The sequence below is a fragment of the Desmodus rotundus genome, chromosome 10, assembly GCF_022682495.2.
Source record: "Desmodus rotundus isolate HL8 chromosome 10, HLdesRot8A.1, whole genome shotgun sequence".
In the NCBI taxonomy this organism is placed as follows: domain Eukaryota; kingdom Metazoa; phylum Chordata; class Mammalia; order Chiroptera; family Phyllostomidae; genus Desmodus; species Desmodus rotundus.
In genome coordinates this window covers 54441167-54457030 of record NC_071396.1, presented here as the reverse complement: position 1 = coordinate 54457030, position 15864 = coordinate 54441167, and the positions used below count along the sequence as shown (strand labels likewise).

The 15864-nt window shown below is 35.8% G+C and overlaps 1 protein-coding gene across 4 annotated transcripts; it reads left to right on the top strand.

Annotated features, from left to right (window-relative positions):
- Positions 1 to 1994: 1994 nt before the first annotated feature.
- On the top strand, positions 1995 to 15236 carry YIPF5 (Yip1 domain family member 5). 4 transcript variants are annotated; one of them, XM_024575209.3, is made up of 6 exons: positions 1995 to 2089; positions 2779 to 2898; positions 9311 to 9483; positions 10523 to 10668; positions 12402 to 12583; positions 13888 to 15236. In XM_024575209.3, the coding sequence occupies exons 2-6, from the start codon at positions 2789 to 2791 to the stop codon at positions 14048 to 14050; spliced, it is 774 nt and encodes a 257-aa protein (XP_024430977.1). In that variant the 5' UTR covers positions 1995 to 2089; positions 2779 to 2788; the 3' UTR covers positions 14051 to 15236. The 4 variants fall into 4 exon arrangements, with proteins under 4 accessions (XP_024430977.1, XP_024430976.1, XP_024430978.1 ...); XM_024575208.4 differs by having other exon boundaries at positions 2008 to 2089; positions 2776 to 2898; XM_024575210.4 differs by having other exon boundaries at positions 2008 to 2117.
- The last annotated feature ends 628 nt before the right edge of the window (positions 15237 to 15864 follow it).

The window sequence follows — 15864 nt, the reverse complement described above, 5'->3', positions numbered from 1 at the left end:
TGTTCTTTGGATTCTGCATATAAGTGAAATCATATGGTATCTGTCTATCTCTGTCTGATTTATTTCACTTTAATAGTCATATTCTTGTACTTTGTTCAAATTTGTGAGTAATCTCCCTTTAGATGGGAAAAAAAGGAAACATCTGAAGAAACAAGAGACTAGAATTTTTCGCAACAATAAGATCACAATCATAAGTAGATAAAGTGATAGATTATTGCATATTGTTGATAACTAGAAACTCAGCTTCCTAGGTACTGTGGATTAGAGAATACAATCATAAAACTTATCAATCAAATGGGGCTATTTTTGAGAGTGAAAAGAAGATAAAATTAATAATTATGGTGAAAAACTCATGCATAAAATGGGACAATGAGGCTATCTCCAGCAAATCAGGGTATACGGCCAGTCTACCTTGAGTTGTGCAAATGGCACCTACATCAATAGATTCTAAAACGATTTGTAAAAGGTGGTAAATAGTTGGTTGAGGTTCCCTGATGAAATAGAAAACCTCAAAGGGTAGCTACCTGTTCATGTCTAGAGTACAGTCTTTGTTGTTTTATGCCCTTTTGCTGTTGCTATTTTGTTTGGAGGGGATGTGTTTTTTGTTTTATTTTTACTTCTGTTTCATTTTAACCAATAAAATTTTATTATTCCTCTGGAAACTGGTCCCAGAGCAGTGGCATGGCTTCTTTTGTCAGGATTTGGTCCCAGCACACAATGCAATGGCTCTCAGTATAAATTTAGTACTATAAATCCTGAAGACAGTTCTGCTCATTGGTTAATACCATCGCATTTGGAGTTAGGATAGTCAGGATTCCTTCACTTTAAGAAAGTGTTTAACATAGCAACCAGAGCAAAACAGTCTAGTTCTGCCACTCAATTCATAGCCTTCAGTGGTTTCCCTTTTCTTTTAGAATCAACACCAGTATCTAACAAGACACTATATTCTAACCCTTGCCTGTACCTCCAGCCTCAGCCCCTGTGTGGCTTCCTTCACTTGCTACTTCAATCACCCTTTAGACCAGTGATTTCCAGACTGTTGCCCAAGGGACAGTTTGCAATGACTGGAGACATTTTTGGTTGTGACAAGGTGAACAAGGGGTGGGGGGGATGGTGATGCTATTGGCATCTAGTGGGTACAGGTCAGGGAGGCTGCTAAACATCCCACAGTGCACAGGGCAACCCTCTGCAACAAGGAATGATTGGGACCAAAATGTTAATAATGCAGAGGTTGAGAAATTCTGATTTATCATGTTTTCCCTAATCGCAGGCTTTGTTCAGGCTGTTTCTGGCTGAAATATTCATTCTCTTCTCTTACCCCCCGTTTTCCTTCCCTTTTCCCGTTTTCCCCTTTCCCTAATTAACTCCTAGTCACTTTTCATCATCACCTTCTCATAGTGGTTTTTCAGATTCATATTCCCAGGTGACTATTAACAGCTTTTCAGAGAATTGTGAAGCACATAAGACCATCAGGAACAATTTCACATGTATTTATTTGTGTTTGATTACGCCCTCCCTCACCAACTCCATGTAAGCAGTACCACTAGCTTGTACTAGTAGCCCCGGTATCCCCAGCAGCTAGCAGAGTTGTCCCGTAACGCTGCATTCAATGCTATTAAAGGAATGTTTAATAGCCTAACCTATAAAAGGAAAATAATAGAGGAATCATCTCATTAGTGTGTAAGGATAAATAATAAACTCTTTAACACAGTGCCTGAATCACAGTACGGTAAGCCCAGAAAGATCGAAGGTCTATCCCCTGCGTTTGAAGGGTTGAGCGGCTTCACCAAACCCAACTACTTAGGAATTCTCCCTCCTCCCAAATCGTAACAGCTGCTGCGCCTGCGCGTTTCTGCCTCCACCACAAACCAGGTGGCCAGAAGTATTTCTCCTCCTCCCATTGGTCGATACTGCACATGCGCCGTTTCAGATTTCACGCCCCAACGGTGTCCAACCAAGGACAGCAAAATCTGCCAGCACGCCTGCGCAAACGGGGCGTGCCCCGGAAGCAGTTCTTTGGCCTGTGACACGTAGCAACGGTGTCTGCTCAGCGTCTTAAACTGAGTTCTCGGGATTTTCTGGCGCTGGGGTAGGTGCTGCGGTCGCATCTCGGTTGGGTGAGTGTCCCAGGCCCTTGGCACATTGCTCTGCCTCTGTGTACCCCCGTGCAGCGCGGATCGTTGCCGCCTTTCGGCGCCGTCCCGGGTCCTGTCCTCAGACCCTCAAGCCCTCGCTGTGACGCGCGGCCTCTGCACCAAAGGCGCGGCCTTCCAGGAGTCCGCAGTTTCTTGGCCTTAGTTTGCAAGGAGTCAGGGGCTTTGTCAGTTTTAAATCCCAGCCCCAAGGTGAAATCGTTGTTGTTATTTTAGACTCAGTGGAGCCACTCCTCCCACGACCCCACTCCTAACCCAGGCTTATCAATTCCCTAAGTGGAGGTGCCTTCGCAGGCCTTGACTTGATACTAAACATTTCCGTAACACCCTTGTATCTCGCCCCCCGCGATCCACCCACACATGCTATTCCCAAAAATTTCAGAAGCAGTTTTGTATTTGCTGCCTTCTGGGGCTGTTTGCTTAAGCAAAGTGTCAGGAATGACTTCAGTAGGATCTTGAGCATAACAATGCTCAATAAATGTCATAACATACATGACATTTATGGATTTATAGCCTCCCAACCAGTGAATGAGTTTCCTATACCAGAGTTGCTTAACCTTTTTTAGGTGGTCCAGGACTCTTATAAGAATCTCATAGCAGTCTTTTCCATTTTTCCTCTTAGCAGGTCATTTGCAATGTCAGGCTTTGATAACTTAAACACGGATTTCTACCAGACGAGTTACAGCATCGATGACCAATCGCAGCAGTCCTATGATTATGGAGGAAGTGGAGGACCCTATAGCAAGTAACTTTTCAGCTTTGGCAATTTGTTTGTTTGCTCCAGATTGTGGTGAACGTGTGTGCCCAGAATGCTTGATTCTGCCTAAAGTTGAATTTGTGAACGTGTCCCTGCTGATCGGAAATGGGATTTTCCCTAACCTTTCTTCCTCGGGAGAACTGTACCGCTGGGCTGGATTTGAAGGGGTCCCTATTTAGAGTTTGGAATCTGCTGCAAAATCTTTGGGTGTGATTACGTGGAAAAAGAGATTGTTGAAGGACTATTTTTAGTTACAGTATTTCTACATCATTTGAGATGTGGATAAGTGTTCAGGCACCTAGAAAATAAGCTATTTAATCCACAGGACCACTTAAAAATTAAAATCTTTTGATGGCTTTTTTAGTAGTTTAAATAGTCCAACTTTCAGACTTTATCAGTATTAACTGAAGTGCTGGTGGCACTGTTTAACAATGCAAACTTCCTATTATGAATCCTCAGGTGCTTCATGAGGTGATTTTCATATAGCAATTGATAGTCATTTTTCGTATTACTTATACCAAAAGCTTGTCAGTACACACAAGTTGCCAGTTGCAGATTGAAGCAGGGGACTCAAAGCCTTTCAGCCCTGAACTATTTTTAAAAAGTCAATTTTTAAATAATTCCTGGTATTTGTAGCAAAAGTACACTAACTAAAGGTGTTCTACCATTCTCCTCTAGGATATCGTATCTTTATTTTCTTAGGACCTTAAAGATAATCTTATTAGCCTCCCAACCGATGAATGAGTTTCCTATACCAGAGTTGCTTAACCTTTTGTAGGTGGTCCAGGACTCTTCTAAGAATCTCATGAAAACTTTGGGCCTATTTCTGAAAAATAATGTGCATGCACTACTCACATACTGCATGCACATGCACATGCCTTCAGGCAGTCTGTGTCTTCTGACGTTCATCTGTCAGCTGTGAGTTAGAAAACTCAAGAATACTGTCCCAGGATGGGGGCAGGGGAAGACGGTGCAGCCAGTCAGGCTGAGAGAAACATGGAGTACTAGAATGTGTTTGAATTAATACGTCTGAATAGAAGTGCCTAAGAATATGAAAAACAAAGCAAAAAATCAAATGCAGCCCCACAGTCTGTCTTGAATAGGTTATATATCTTACAACCTATAGATCTCTTGAATCTTAATTTTGATATATTTTAAGGCTTACCCCTTCCCCCAAAACACTGAACACAGTGAAGTCATAATGGGAGTGAGCATGTAAAAAAGTCTATGAATCACTTTTTTTTTTCTATTAAATTTTCAATTACATGTCATTGAGGATTTATCTCTTTTGTTCAGTCAATTGTGCAAAATTGGAAAAACCATGTTGAGACGTTTCTATGCATTTACTTACCTAAATATGTATTTTCATGCTTGTTCTGTGTATGAAAGAGCAAGTGAGTGTAATTTAAGATTAGCCATACCACAGCCAGAGGACTTTGGAACACCTGCTCTGTATGCAAGCCTATTTTAACCAAATTTATGTGTTGATATTTGGACTCAACAGAATTATTCCATTTAGTTTGCAGCTTCCTAGGTTTATCTGTCTCTGCCTTTCTTTCCTATCCTATTCATGTTTGCATTACTTAAAGGTATAACTTACCACCCCATTTCAGTTTTCCAAGCAGCTGTTTAGATGTTGCTAACTAATGTTTTGTTTGTTTTGCTAACTTGGTAACAAAGATCAGGTGATAACTTTCATCTTTTGATGAAAATGTAAGTTTGAATAGCATATCACTTGGATTGTCCTGAAGTTTGATGTGACTTATTATTATTAGTCCATAGGTTTACATTTTCCCTCTGAAGTCAGCTTTAACATTTTACATAGTTTTCTCTATGGATACTTTATAAGTATCATTCATATATTCACATAAAAACAACAAAAATAAAAATAATAAAGCCTGTTTGATCTTAATCTGTTGAGTTTTATGACTATCGTATTTGGACAGGACCCACATTGTATCCTAGATATACTACCTTTCAATACTTACCAAAATAAGTAGTAATACCATACTTATTTTGGTAAGTGTTGAAAGGTAGTATTTTTTTCATCTTTGACTTAACTGATAATACCTCTATTGACAGTCTGTGGATTTTTAAGAATGTACGTAGCCAACTCAGTATGCTAGCAGGCATTGCTGTTTATTATGAGTGCCAAAGCAGTTTACTCTCTGCTGCTTTTCCTGCTACGAAAGTGTTGATTTGATTTAGTCTACAGAGATCATGTCTACCATACTGTGTTTTAGATCAAAGCTAGAATAGGTGAGTCGGGAAATTCTCTGACCAGGTCCTGCCAGAAAAGGAAAATAATAAAATTCCATAGTATTGTCATTCTTACCTTGAATCTTGAAGAAGGAATGATGGTGCATCTTGGAAGCTGTCACTGTTTACAGGGTTCCTCTTCCATACATGACACTGATGGGTCTATATCAGTGTTCTGAAGTATGGACTGCAGATCCAGTCGGGTCCTTGAGATCTTTCAGAGAATCTTTAAGTTCAAAACTGTTTTTATAACAATATTATGATATTATATACTTTTCCCTGTGTGTTGAACCCAAATATGAATTAAGTCAATGACATCACATTGTTCTAGTAATCATTGACTATATTGCCACACACTTGTAGGGGGTAGGGGAGTCAGTTTTATTTAAGGATACCCTTTACGAAGCAGCAGAATTACAGTGTTATTATATCCTGACCCTTGAGTATACATATCTTTAAAATATACTGCGTGATAAAACGGGAATCAGTCATAAAGCACTTCTACTTCATCCTGAAGTACAGCGATTATCTCTATGAAAAGCCCCTGTGCAATTTGAGTCTCGAGCTGATCAGCTGCTTTTTCATGGAAACCATTTTTATTATTCAGACTTGAGCATTTGACAGATATTTTCTCAAAAATGAATGAGGTAAGCCTGTTGCTTCAAGGAAAACAATTGACAGTATATATGGCCAATGATGAAATTGGCGTTTTTCTGGCAAAAATGAGGGTTTTGGAATACTTGTATTCATCACCATGAACTTGTCAGCTTCCCAGTAATTAACCATTTTTCTTATGAGAGCAGTGGTGGCATTATAAATGTGATTTTTATATTTATATTATATACAGGGTGGGGCAAAAACAGGTTTACAGTTGCGAGTATGTGAATAAACAGTTTATTCAGGTATTTTTATTTACTAATTATTGTATTATTTTCCATACAAACAACTATAAACCTACTTTTGCCCCACCCTGTATATTTTATACTAAATGTCAGTATTTGGAACATCTGCATAACTCATACTGATATTTTCAAAATGGCCCGTGCATTATGTTTTAAAATCATATATGAATAAAGAAGGATCCTGTCAAAGTGCAGGACAGACTGATGTAGGATTTTAATGCAACAGTCTGAACAATTCATTAGTATTGTTTCCATTTCCACATTGCAACTTAAATTTTAAAATCTACCACTTTGTTTTGAGTTTTGATGTATCAAAAGGAATATTCTTAATAATATCAAAGGGTTCTTAAAAATCTCTTTTCCAACTGCAAGTCTACAACACTACGTTTTCTTCAGATACTTCAACTAAAAAAGTATATCACAACAGATTGAGTGCAGAAGCAGATATAAGAATTTTTAGCTGTCTTCTATTAAACCAGACATAAGGAGATTGCCAAAAATAAAATACAGTTCCACTTTACTCAGTAATTAGTTTAAATGATTTTGTCATATAAAATGTTTATGTTAACATGTAATAGATTTATTATTACTTTAAATGAATTAATTATAAATACATTAAACATTTCTCAGTTTTAATTTCTAATGTAATAAATATCGATAGATATAATCCACATCAAAATATTTGGGGCTCTCAGTAGTAAATTTTAAAGGTGTAAAGGGGGGTTTTAACATCAAAGAGTTTGAAAACCTCTAGTATATACCATTCTTTTTGGTTTTTCTATTGCATATGTATCATATTTCTGTACTTTCTGTGTGAGAGAGAGAATAAAATACAATCTGTTTATGCAGATTGTAGAAACCTTCATAAGGAGCTTTTCTGGCTATTTCATAAACTAAAATGTGGATTTATGATACATCCTAACAAAGATCAACACACTAACATATTATACTAAATCAGAAAATGTGAATTCTTGTCTTAGTTCAGCCAGCTGTCCCTGTGGGGTCTGTGTATATGTGTGTTAAGTAAATAGAAGTCAACATATTTGTATACCAAGATAACTGGGGAAATGCACCTACAAATAAATTAATACAGCTGTCTCTTTAAGGTGGGATTTGGGAGGGATTTTTATCACAGTTGTGTAGGGTTAGAGTCTTAAAGTCTAGTTTTGAATCCTGGTACCAAATGGGCAAATCATTTTAATCCAAATACCAGTTTCCACATCTTTATAATGAAGAGAATGAAAAAAATCAACTTCTTAGAGTTGTAGTGAGCATAATATGAGATAATTCATATTAAAACACTTAAAACAGTGCATTTAAGTCTTCTATGTCCATGTTTCCAAGTCCCTTTACTATAATTATCTATGTATATAAAAAACACATATACACATATATATGGATGTAGCTATATTCTAAAAAGTACGGTCAAAATGAATGCATATGGTATGTACTATCCTGAACATTGTTTTTTCCTTCCCAATGAATACTTCTTGATTATTTTTTATCAGTATATGTACACCTGTATCATTTCTTTTACAAGTGCATAGTAATCTCCACCCAAATCACAGCATATGTACTGATAGCTATTTAATGTTTTTGTTCTGTCTTTTACTGTTAAAATAATGCTGCAGTAAAGTCTATATTTTTATAAAACCATAAAAAATAAATAGTATCTCTTTTTTCAGCATGGATTAGATTAGTGTGGTGAGTCTTGAGAATCCCACTGGAATTTCCAAAGGGCTATGTGTAGTTGAAAATTTCTTATTGCTTTGATTTGCTTTTAATCAAGATGCTCAATTAATTTAAAAAATAGATTTAATTTTAAAATCTCAAATAATATTAATGGAGTTCATTAGCTTTTACATTATCAAAAGGGAACTATAAAAATTTTAAAGGTAATTGGACTAAAAGATTTCTAAGGCTTCTCAGCTCTCATTTTTAAAATGTCTGAATTTTTAAGTAATAATTTTACTTCTCTATTTCTTACTGTGTAACTCAATTAGTCCCATTGATAGATAAGTCATTTTTTTCCAGATCATTGTAAAACAGTTGCTTAAAGATACTGCTTCAACATCCTTCTTTTCCATATTGTTTTCATCACTAAAATGGCCATGGTAAGGTCTCTCCCTCTAAAATGCAGGTTTTGCTATATAACACAAAACAATAGGTATTTAAGTACTTTGAAAAATTAAAAGCACAATTCCAGTGCAAGTGTACTAATAATGTTTTGTTATGCGTGCAGAAAGCTTTCACAAAGAAACAGCTTGATTTTTTTCACTGTGTGTTTTGAAATTGATGGTTGTTCTTAAAAAGATTTACCAACTTGCAAAAAATAACAGACAACAATGTGGTAATTGCAGGAGGGGAGAGGAGTAGGTGGATGTAGAAGAGGGCACAGTGGGGATAAGTGGTGAAAAAATTTAAAATACAGGGTCTGCCAGAAGTAAGGCCTGCTTGAGTGTGGTTGGTAGGGTAATATTATGGGTATAATAATTTCTAGTTTTAATTTGAACATTTCACCTAAAATGTCATATGGTGTGCTTGGATGTGATATTATTATGTTACAGAGGTACACGCTTGTGATTTTGTAATAAAAGAGTTTGTAATGAGAAAAGGGGCATTATTTGCACCAGACCCTGTTTGTATATGTGCTCAGGTAAAATGTTAATAATAAGATAAACTGGGTGTGGGGAATATGGGAACCCTCTGTGCCACCTCAATTATTCTCTGAAACTGATCTAAGAAAAATGGGAAAAAAGAGATGAAAGCAACCATCTGACTCTACCTCACTGTAATCAAATTAAATCTGTATTTTTTAAAAAAGAGTAAAGAAGAATGATTTTTCACACAATAGAGTTCCAAATTACAAAGGAAAATTACCTAACATGTAGTACAAAGTCTGTCATCTTAGGTTTTCATTCATAGTCTTAGACATAAGTTTTATTTCACAGCTGTCTTTGTAATAAAATAAACAAGATTTTTAAGTTTTAATTTGTTGACCTAATGTTTAAAAAAAAAGTTTTTAAAATGCACAAATGCTGCATAAGTGAGTATTGGTATCATCAAGATGCTTCTCTATAAAACAGTTTGTCGTCGATAATCAGCTTGGTCTTAGTAATCATTTCAAGCTTCATTTATAAAAACTCACAAGGTGGGTATCCTAGGAATTGGATGACTAAGATTCTCAAGCTGTTGGGACTGACATAATTTTGAGAAATGTCTCTTACTTTGATCTATAGACAGTATGCTGGCTATGACTACTCGCAGCAAGGCCGGTTTGTCCCTCCAGACATGATGCAGCCACAACAGCCATACACCGGGCAGATTTTCCAGCCAACTCAGACATATGCTCCAGCTGCACCTCAGCCATTCTATGGAAACAGCTTTGAGGATGAGCCACCTTTATTAGAAGGTCGGATCGGTTGCAACACGATAGTACTCTGTAGCAGCTATCCCCAACCTTTTGGTCACTAGTGACCGGTGTCTTGGAAGACAGTTTTTCCATGGACCAGGGTGGAGGGTGGTTTTGGAATGATTCACACGCGTTACATTCAAGTTCACCTCTGCTGTGGGGCCCAGTTCCTAACAGGCTCAGACCAGTGCAGGTCCATGGCCTAGATGTTGGGGACTCCTGCTCTGTAGTATCCAGCTGGTGAGTGAAAATAAATCTTAGTGTAGAGAAGTTGTCCTTTCCTTTAAAAGAATAATGTTTTAGAAAAAGGTTTCTACTAAGTGATGCATTTTAAGCAGATTATATACGAAACCTCATTGAGTCAGAAGGGACCAGATTTTTATAGATCTTTACAAAGCAATAGTAAAGTATGTCAACAGACTAGCATTGACTTTTACTTTATATTGATTGAATTCTGTCTGTGGAAAAAATGAAAGGAGATAGCATGATACTGATTATTCTGCATAGAAATAAGCTGGCAGAACTTGTAACATCACTGAAAAATATGGTGGTCTTCAAATTGTATCCCAAAACCCATAAAGCAGTAGTTCTAGACATTTTCTTTGGAGCAGGGGGATTTAATATCCTCTGAAAGTATAGCGAAAGCTGTGAAGACACCCGTCAGAAAAATGCACACATACGCATGCAGACATAGTTTTGCATACAATTTCACAGGGCCTTCAGGTATTCCTGAAGTTGCAAGTAAAAGACACCTTTCTATTAACTCTGTCCATATATTCTTTGCTATGCATTCATAGCTGAGAGTGTTTGTTTCATTCTATTTATCCCCTTTTCTAGCACAAAACCTGAAATTGGATACTTGTGAAATAAGCAATCAGTGAAGACTCATATTGAAAACTCATCCAAATAGTTATATCTAGTATTGCTAGACCCTCTTAGTGCTGGGTGTTTCATTTTGTCTGCTGTTCTAACAGAGATTCTGGTAAACTAAGGGTATATCACAAATGCTAACTGACTTCCTTATTTTCTTTTCCTTTAGAATTAGGTATCAATTTTGACCATATTTGGCAAAAAACACTAACAGTGTTACATCCATTAAAAGTAGCAGATGGCAGCATCATGAATGAGACTGATCTGGCAGGACCCATGGTTTTTTGCCTTGCCTTTGGAGCCACATTGTTACTGGTAAGATTTTAGTTTCAGGTCTGAGTGTGAGATTAAAGACCATTCTTTTAATGTTCCACCAAGAGCCATTTTTGATACTGCTTATACATCAGGTCTTTGATACGTTTTGAATAGTTTTGAGTTGCTTGAAATTATACCTATTCATCATAGCTCCATTAATAATAAATATAATATATAGAGAAATCATTTCTTGTTCTAATAAATGGTCCAATTATTAGGGAAAAAAATAATAATAAATAAATAATGTGTGGCTTTGTTCCTTCATCAGAATCCCTTCTTAATTGATAACATTTTTTAACCTATTGCTCTTTTATTGTTTTTTTAATCTCTAGACCTTGGATAGTGTTTTCTTGTAGTGCTGGTGGTTAGTTTCTATATATTATTTTGATTTTTAATGAATGGAAACATTAAAGAACAAGGGGTTTAGCCCCTACCTCCCACACTCTAAGAGTGTTAAAACATCTTGAAGATGAAAAGTTGTAAAGATAATTGTTAGTATTTATTTTATCTAATGTCTCTGATAAATTATTTAGTGAATAGATGTGGTTTTTAGTTAAAAGCTGAGCATGAACTCAGAACTCCTACTTTGTCCTTGAACTCTGATAGATAATTCTGTGCTTTCCGCCTAACACCACTGTTTTGGAGATTAAGCAAGCCAGGGTATGTGAGAACACTTAGAAATTTTAAAACACTGTGCAAGTGTGAAAGTTTACTATTACTATATGAATGAATTCAATGAACTCAGCTGAGCCCTTTCATACTTCTACATGCTCAATCAAGTACTCACAAATAAATATTTAGTCTAATAAAAATTCGAAGGATTTTTCCATTTAATATAATTTGTAGAAGCATTCTTACAATTGAGTTTTCTATGTCAGAAATCTAGCCAGGAACTTTATGAAGGCTTCTCTGAAAACTGATTTTATAATAATGTGCCCTGAATACAATGATGCAGTGTTTGTCCACATAGCTTGACTAATGAATGGTACTGTAACTCCAATTTACCTAACCTTTACTGAGCTAAGATTTTTGTTTCTCTGTTTGTTTTTGGTCAAATGACTTTATAAATCCACTAACAATTAGGAAAAAATAAAGAAAACCGTATTTTCCATTACATTCCTCTTGCCTAGTTGTTACTCAGTTTTCTTTTCTCCTTGCTTTCCTACAGAACCCTGGCTTCCATCTCCTAGCTCCTCCAACACACATAAAAAATGAGTGATGAAATTATTTCTACTATTAAAAAGATCATGGCTACATCTGCCAATGAGAGTAAATTGCTTTGGAGAAGTTTTGGTGGAATTAGGTGCTTTCAAGTGATATTAGCTATTGTCCAAACATTCTGAATGACATTCCATCTTGTTTCTGTAGTTTATTTGCTTAAAATCAGCCAGATGTCTTTTTAGAAATCTACTACTTTAGGTGATTGTACCATAATCTTTTATGGTACAGTCTATTTGGTATCTATTTGTTGAATTCCACGCCAAGCCCAAATACTAACTAGGAAATGAGAAACCAAATACCTGTGTATTGGGAGGTAGATACTTAAAACTTCTTAAGAAAAATATAAAAGCCAATCTTTTCAGTGTTTTACTCCTGTGCATAAAGAATAGATACCTGTGTAGATTTTGATGATCATAAATTAAATGTCTTCTCTGTGTACCATTTTAGGTGAAATAAGACCAAAATCAATGTGTTTTTTGTCCCTTAATCTGTAATGTTTTCTTTATCCATAGGCTGGCAAAATCCAGTTTGGCTATGTATATGGGATCAGCGCAATTGGATGCCTAGGAATGTTTTGTTTGCTAAACTTAATGAGTATGACAGGCGTTTCATTTGGTTGTGTGGCAAGTGTCCTTGGATATTGCCTTCTTCCCATGATCCTACTTTCCAGCTTTGCAGTGATATTTTCTTTGCAGTAAGTGCTGATCTTTATTTTGGGTGTTGATTGACCGATTCTGTGTAATAGGATTTACCTCCCCATGAGTTTGAGATAATCACTGACGCAGCAAACATTCGTTAGTGCCCCTGTGACTGAGGAATGGGACATGCTTTTCATTGAGGAACAGTGGAACTGAGAATGAATTTTTAAATCTATTACACCACCTCTGCTTTTACCTGTGATAAAGAACTTCACTAGTTTTATACTCATTTACCGGTATGTATAAATTAAATAGTGTTGATTGTTAATGCAATTTCAGTGTAGAAAAGGTTGTTAAACAATTATATTTACTTTCTCTTTGGCATTTTTTAGAATGATTTCTTAAAGATGTTGAGCATGTGCTAAGTGAATGAGTAATAAACATAAACTGTATTTGGCAGCTTTTTAACTGAAAATGAAACATTTTTTGGCACAAGGCTATTACTAGCCTATCGTATTCTCAGATGTACTTGTAAGCAGCTTTAAATATGTGTAATTTTTAGATAATCTAGGTAAGGTTGAAAGTACAATGTGAAATGTCCTGATGGCCAGTGCGCAGATGCTCTCCACAGGCCAGGCTCCTCCTTGTGGCTAGTGTTGGACACGACCAGTGACGCAGCTTTGTTACACTTAGACAGTTAAGATGGAGCTTTAAGAGCAGGGTATATAGCAACTGCCCAATACCAGAAATGTGGCAAGGTGGTGGCTTTGTAATGTTCCTGCTTTGGATATAGATGCTTCAGTTTTTCAGTATAGAAACTAATTCACTCCTCTCATTTGTTGAGATGGATATATTTATGTTTGAATTCTACAGATGGTATTTTCTGCTAAAATAGTGTTTTCCAACCAGAGGCAATTTTGCTTCCGGGGGACATTTGGCAATACCTGGAGACTTTCTGGTTGTCAGTACTGTGGGGGTGCAGGGTGCTCCTGGTATCTTACGACTGTAGGCCATGTTTGCTTCTGAACATCCTTACAATGCACAGAACAGCCCTACAACAAAAGCACATCCAGCCCAATGTCAGTAATGCCAAGGTCGAGAAACCCTGTGCTGAAAGGGACAAAATGTATTCATAATTGAGCTTTTTGTCCCAAGGTTAATTCAGCATTATTGAATTCACTGTGAAATACATTTGAACATTTGGGGGGAAATATCTTGATTTTTTTTTTCCCTGCAAATGTGTATATGTGGATTTAAAATGCTTTTTTAAAGAATTGCTTATTATAGTATATTCTTAAATAACTAATTTTATCTATTGTTTTTTTTTCACCCTCTCCTTGTTTTTCCTTGTTGGTTACAGAGGAATGGTAGGAATTATTCTCACTGCTGGAATTATTGGATGGTGTAGTTTTTCTGCTTCCAAGATTTTTATTTCTGCATTAGCCATGGAAGGACAGCAACTTCTAGTAGCATATCCTTGTGCTTTGTTATATGGAGTCTTTGCCCTAATTTCTGTTTTTTGAACTGAATTTATCTGGGACGTGGACATCATTGAGCCAAACACACCAAAAGGACTTCGAACTCTTAAATCGGACCAGCAAACTGCTACCGTGCAACTCTTGCGCAGATCTGATGTTTGACTGTTGGAGCAGTGGAAGTAAACACGTGTCTTTGTTCATTTTTATAGAACTTTTGAATACTATATTGGGTTTACCTGCAGTATGATTAACTTTTAAGTGTTTGTGCTTATACAAATAAGAAGTGCTATTTCTTTCCTATAGCCTTTGAAAAACAACTTTTCTCCTTAAATTATAATGTTTTGATAGATTTTTATCAACAGTGGGGAATTAACCACAGAGTTGATAATCTTTCTTAAAAACAACCCCTAGTAAAGAAGATACAAGACTTATTGCAGAAATATTTTTCCAAGGAATTAGGAAAGAAAAATTGCCTGTATTCTCAAGTCAGATGCACATCAAGCAAAAAAGTGACCCCAATGTAGAGTTTATGAGTTTGCACTTCAAAAATTTGACATTCCTTTAAATTATCTCATGGAATTTTTGCTAAAATTCAGTGATACAGAAGTTCACAGTCTGCCTTATCGTAGACGTGAAATGTGAACACCTGTTTAGATATTAGCACTAACAAAACCATAGTGTCCTAGATGTGTCATATTCATGCTCATAGTTGGATCTCTGTTTCCCAGGAAAAAGAAAATCACTAACCTTTTTTGAAAAAAAATATTTAAAATGTCAGTTTCAGTATTGCAGTTATCAATGTAAAGTGCATTTGATGCTTATTAAAATTTTTCCAGTTTTACTGTGTTGTTGAGTTTACTTTTGCTAAGCCACTATTCTTGGTGCCCCATTTTCTTTAAATAGGGTTTGATATGTATTCCCAATTATTCTAAGCTTTAAGAATATAAGTTATCTAGTATATGATCGGGAAAAAAAAAGATTTCACAAAAAGCTATTTACTTGGAGTTAGAGCATTATTTCTTTGTATTAAAACTTATTTGGTTAATATTGTCATGTTCTCTTGTCAGATAATCTCTAGAAAATACTATGTCTTATATATTGATCATTGGCTTTTTCTGAAGAAACTGCCTCTGACAAAATTCAGTTATAATTATGAGAAAGGAACCAGATGGGGAGGAAAATGTTGCCTTTTTAAAGTTTTCAGACTAAATAAAAAGAAATGCCAACCTTACATAGTCATGGTTCTTTTTTAGAGCTGGTTTTTATTCATAAAGGGAGGTTAAGACAATAAAACATTTCTTATAAGAAGATCATTATTTTTAATTTCTGGAGTTACATAAGTATGTTTTTCTTCATTAAACTTAATCCATAGGAATACACTAATAATTAGTTTTGGGCTGGGTTTTCAAACGTATAAAATTGTTTTAGAATAATATATTTATTGTAATTCTTGGATAGTATCTTTTTTCCGTTTTCAATTAATTTTATAAATACAGTGACTGCCTTCTGTTAATACTCTCTAGTTCTAACTAATGAACAGGGTAGATGATGCTTTGGAGATTAAACTTTCCCACTGTTGGTTAGATACAAGACCATGAATTTTCAGCCAACATTCCCCAAATGGATCATTTTTTTTGCCTCTCCCACCCTCAACAAAATAATTTTTAGTTAAATCAAGGTTGTAGAGATTTGGGGGTTTGGTTGTCTTTTATTTAACTCCAAAATGATTAGGTACAAAACTATTTTATATTTAACTTGTTATTCTTTCAAAATATCTATAAAGTAGTGTTGCTTTTGATGCAAGAGTTTAGAGTTTGCTTGGTTACATAAGTGTCATGTATAAACAAAATTTCCCTTAT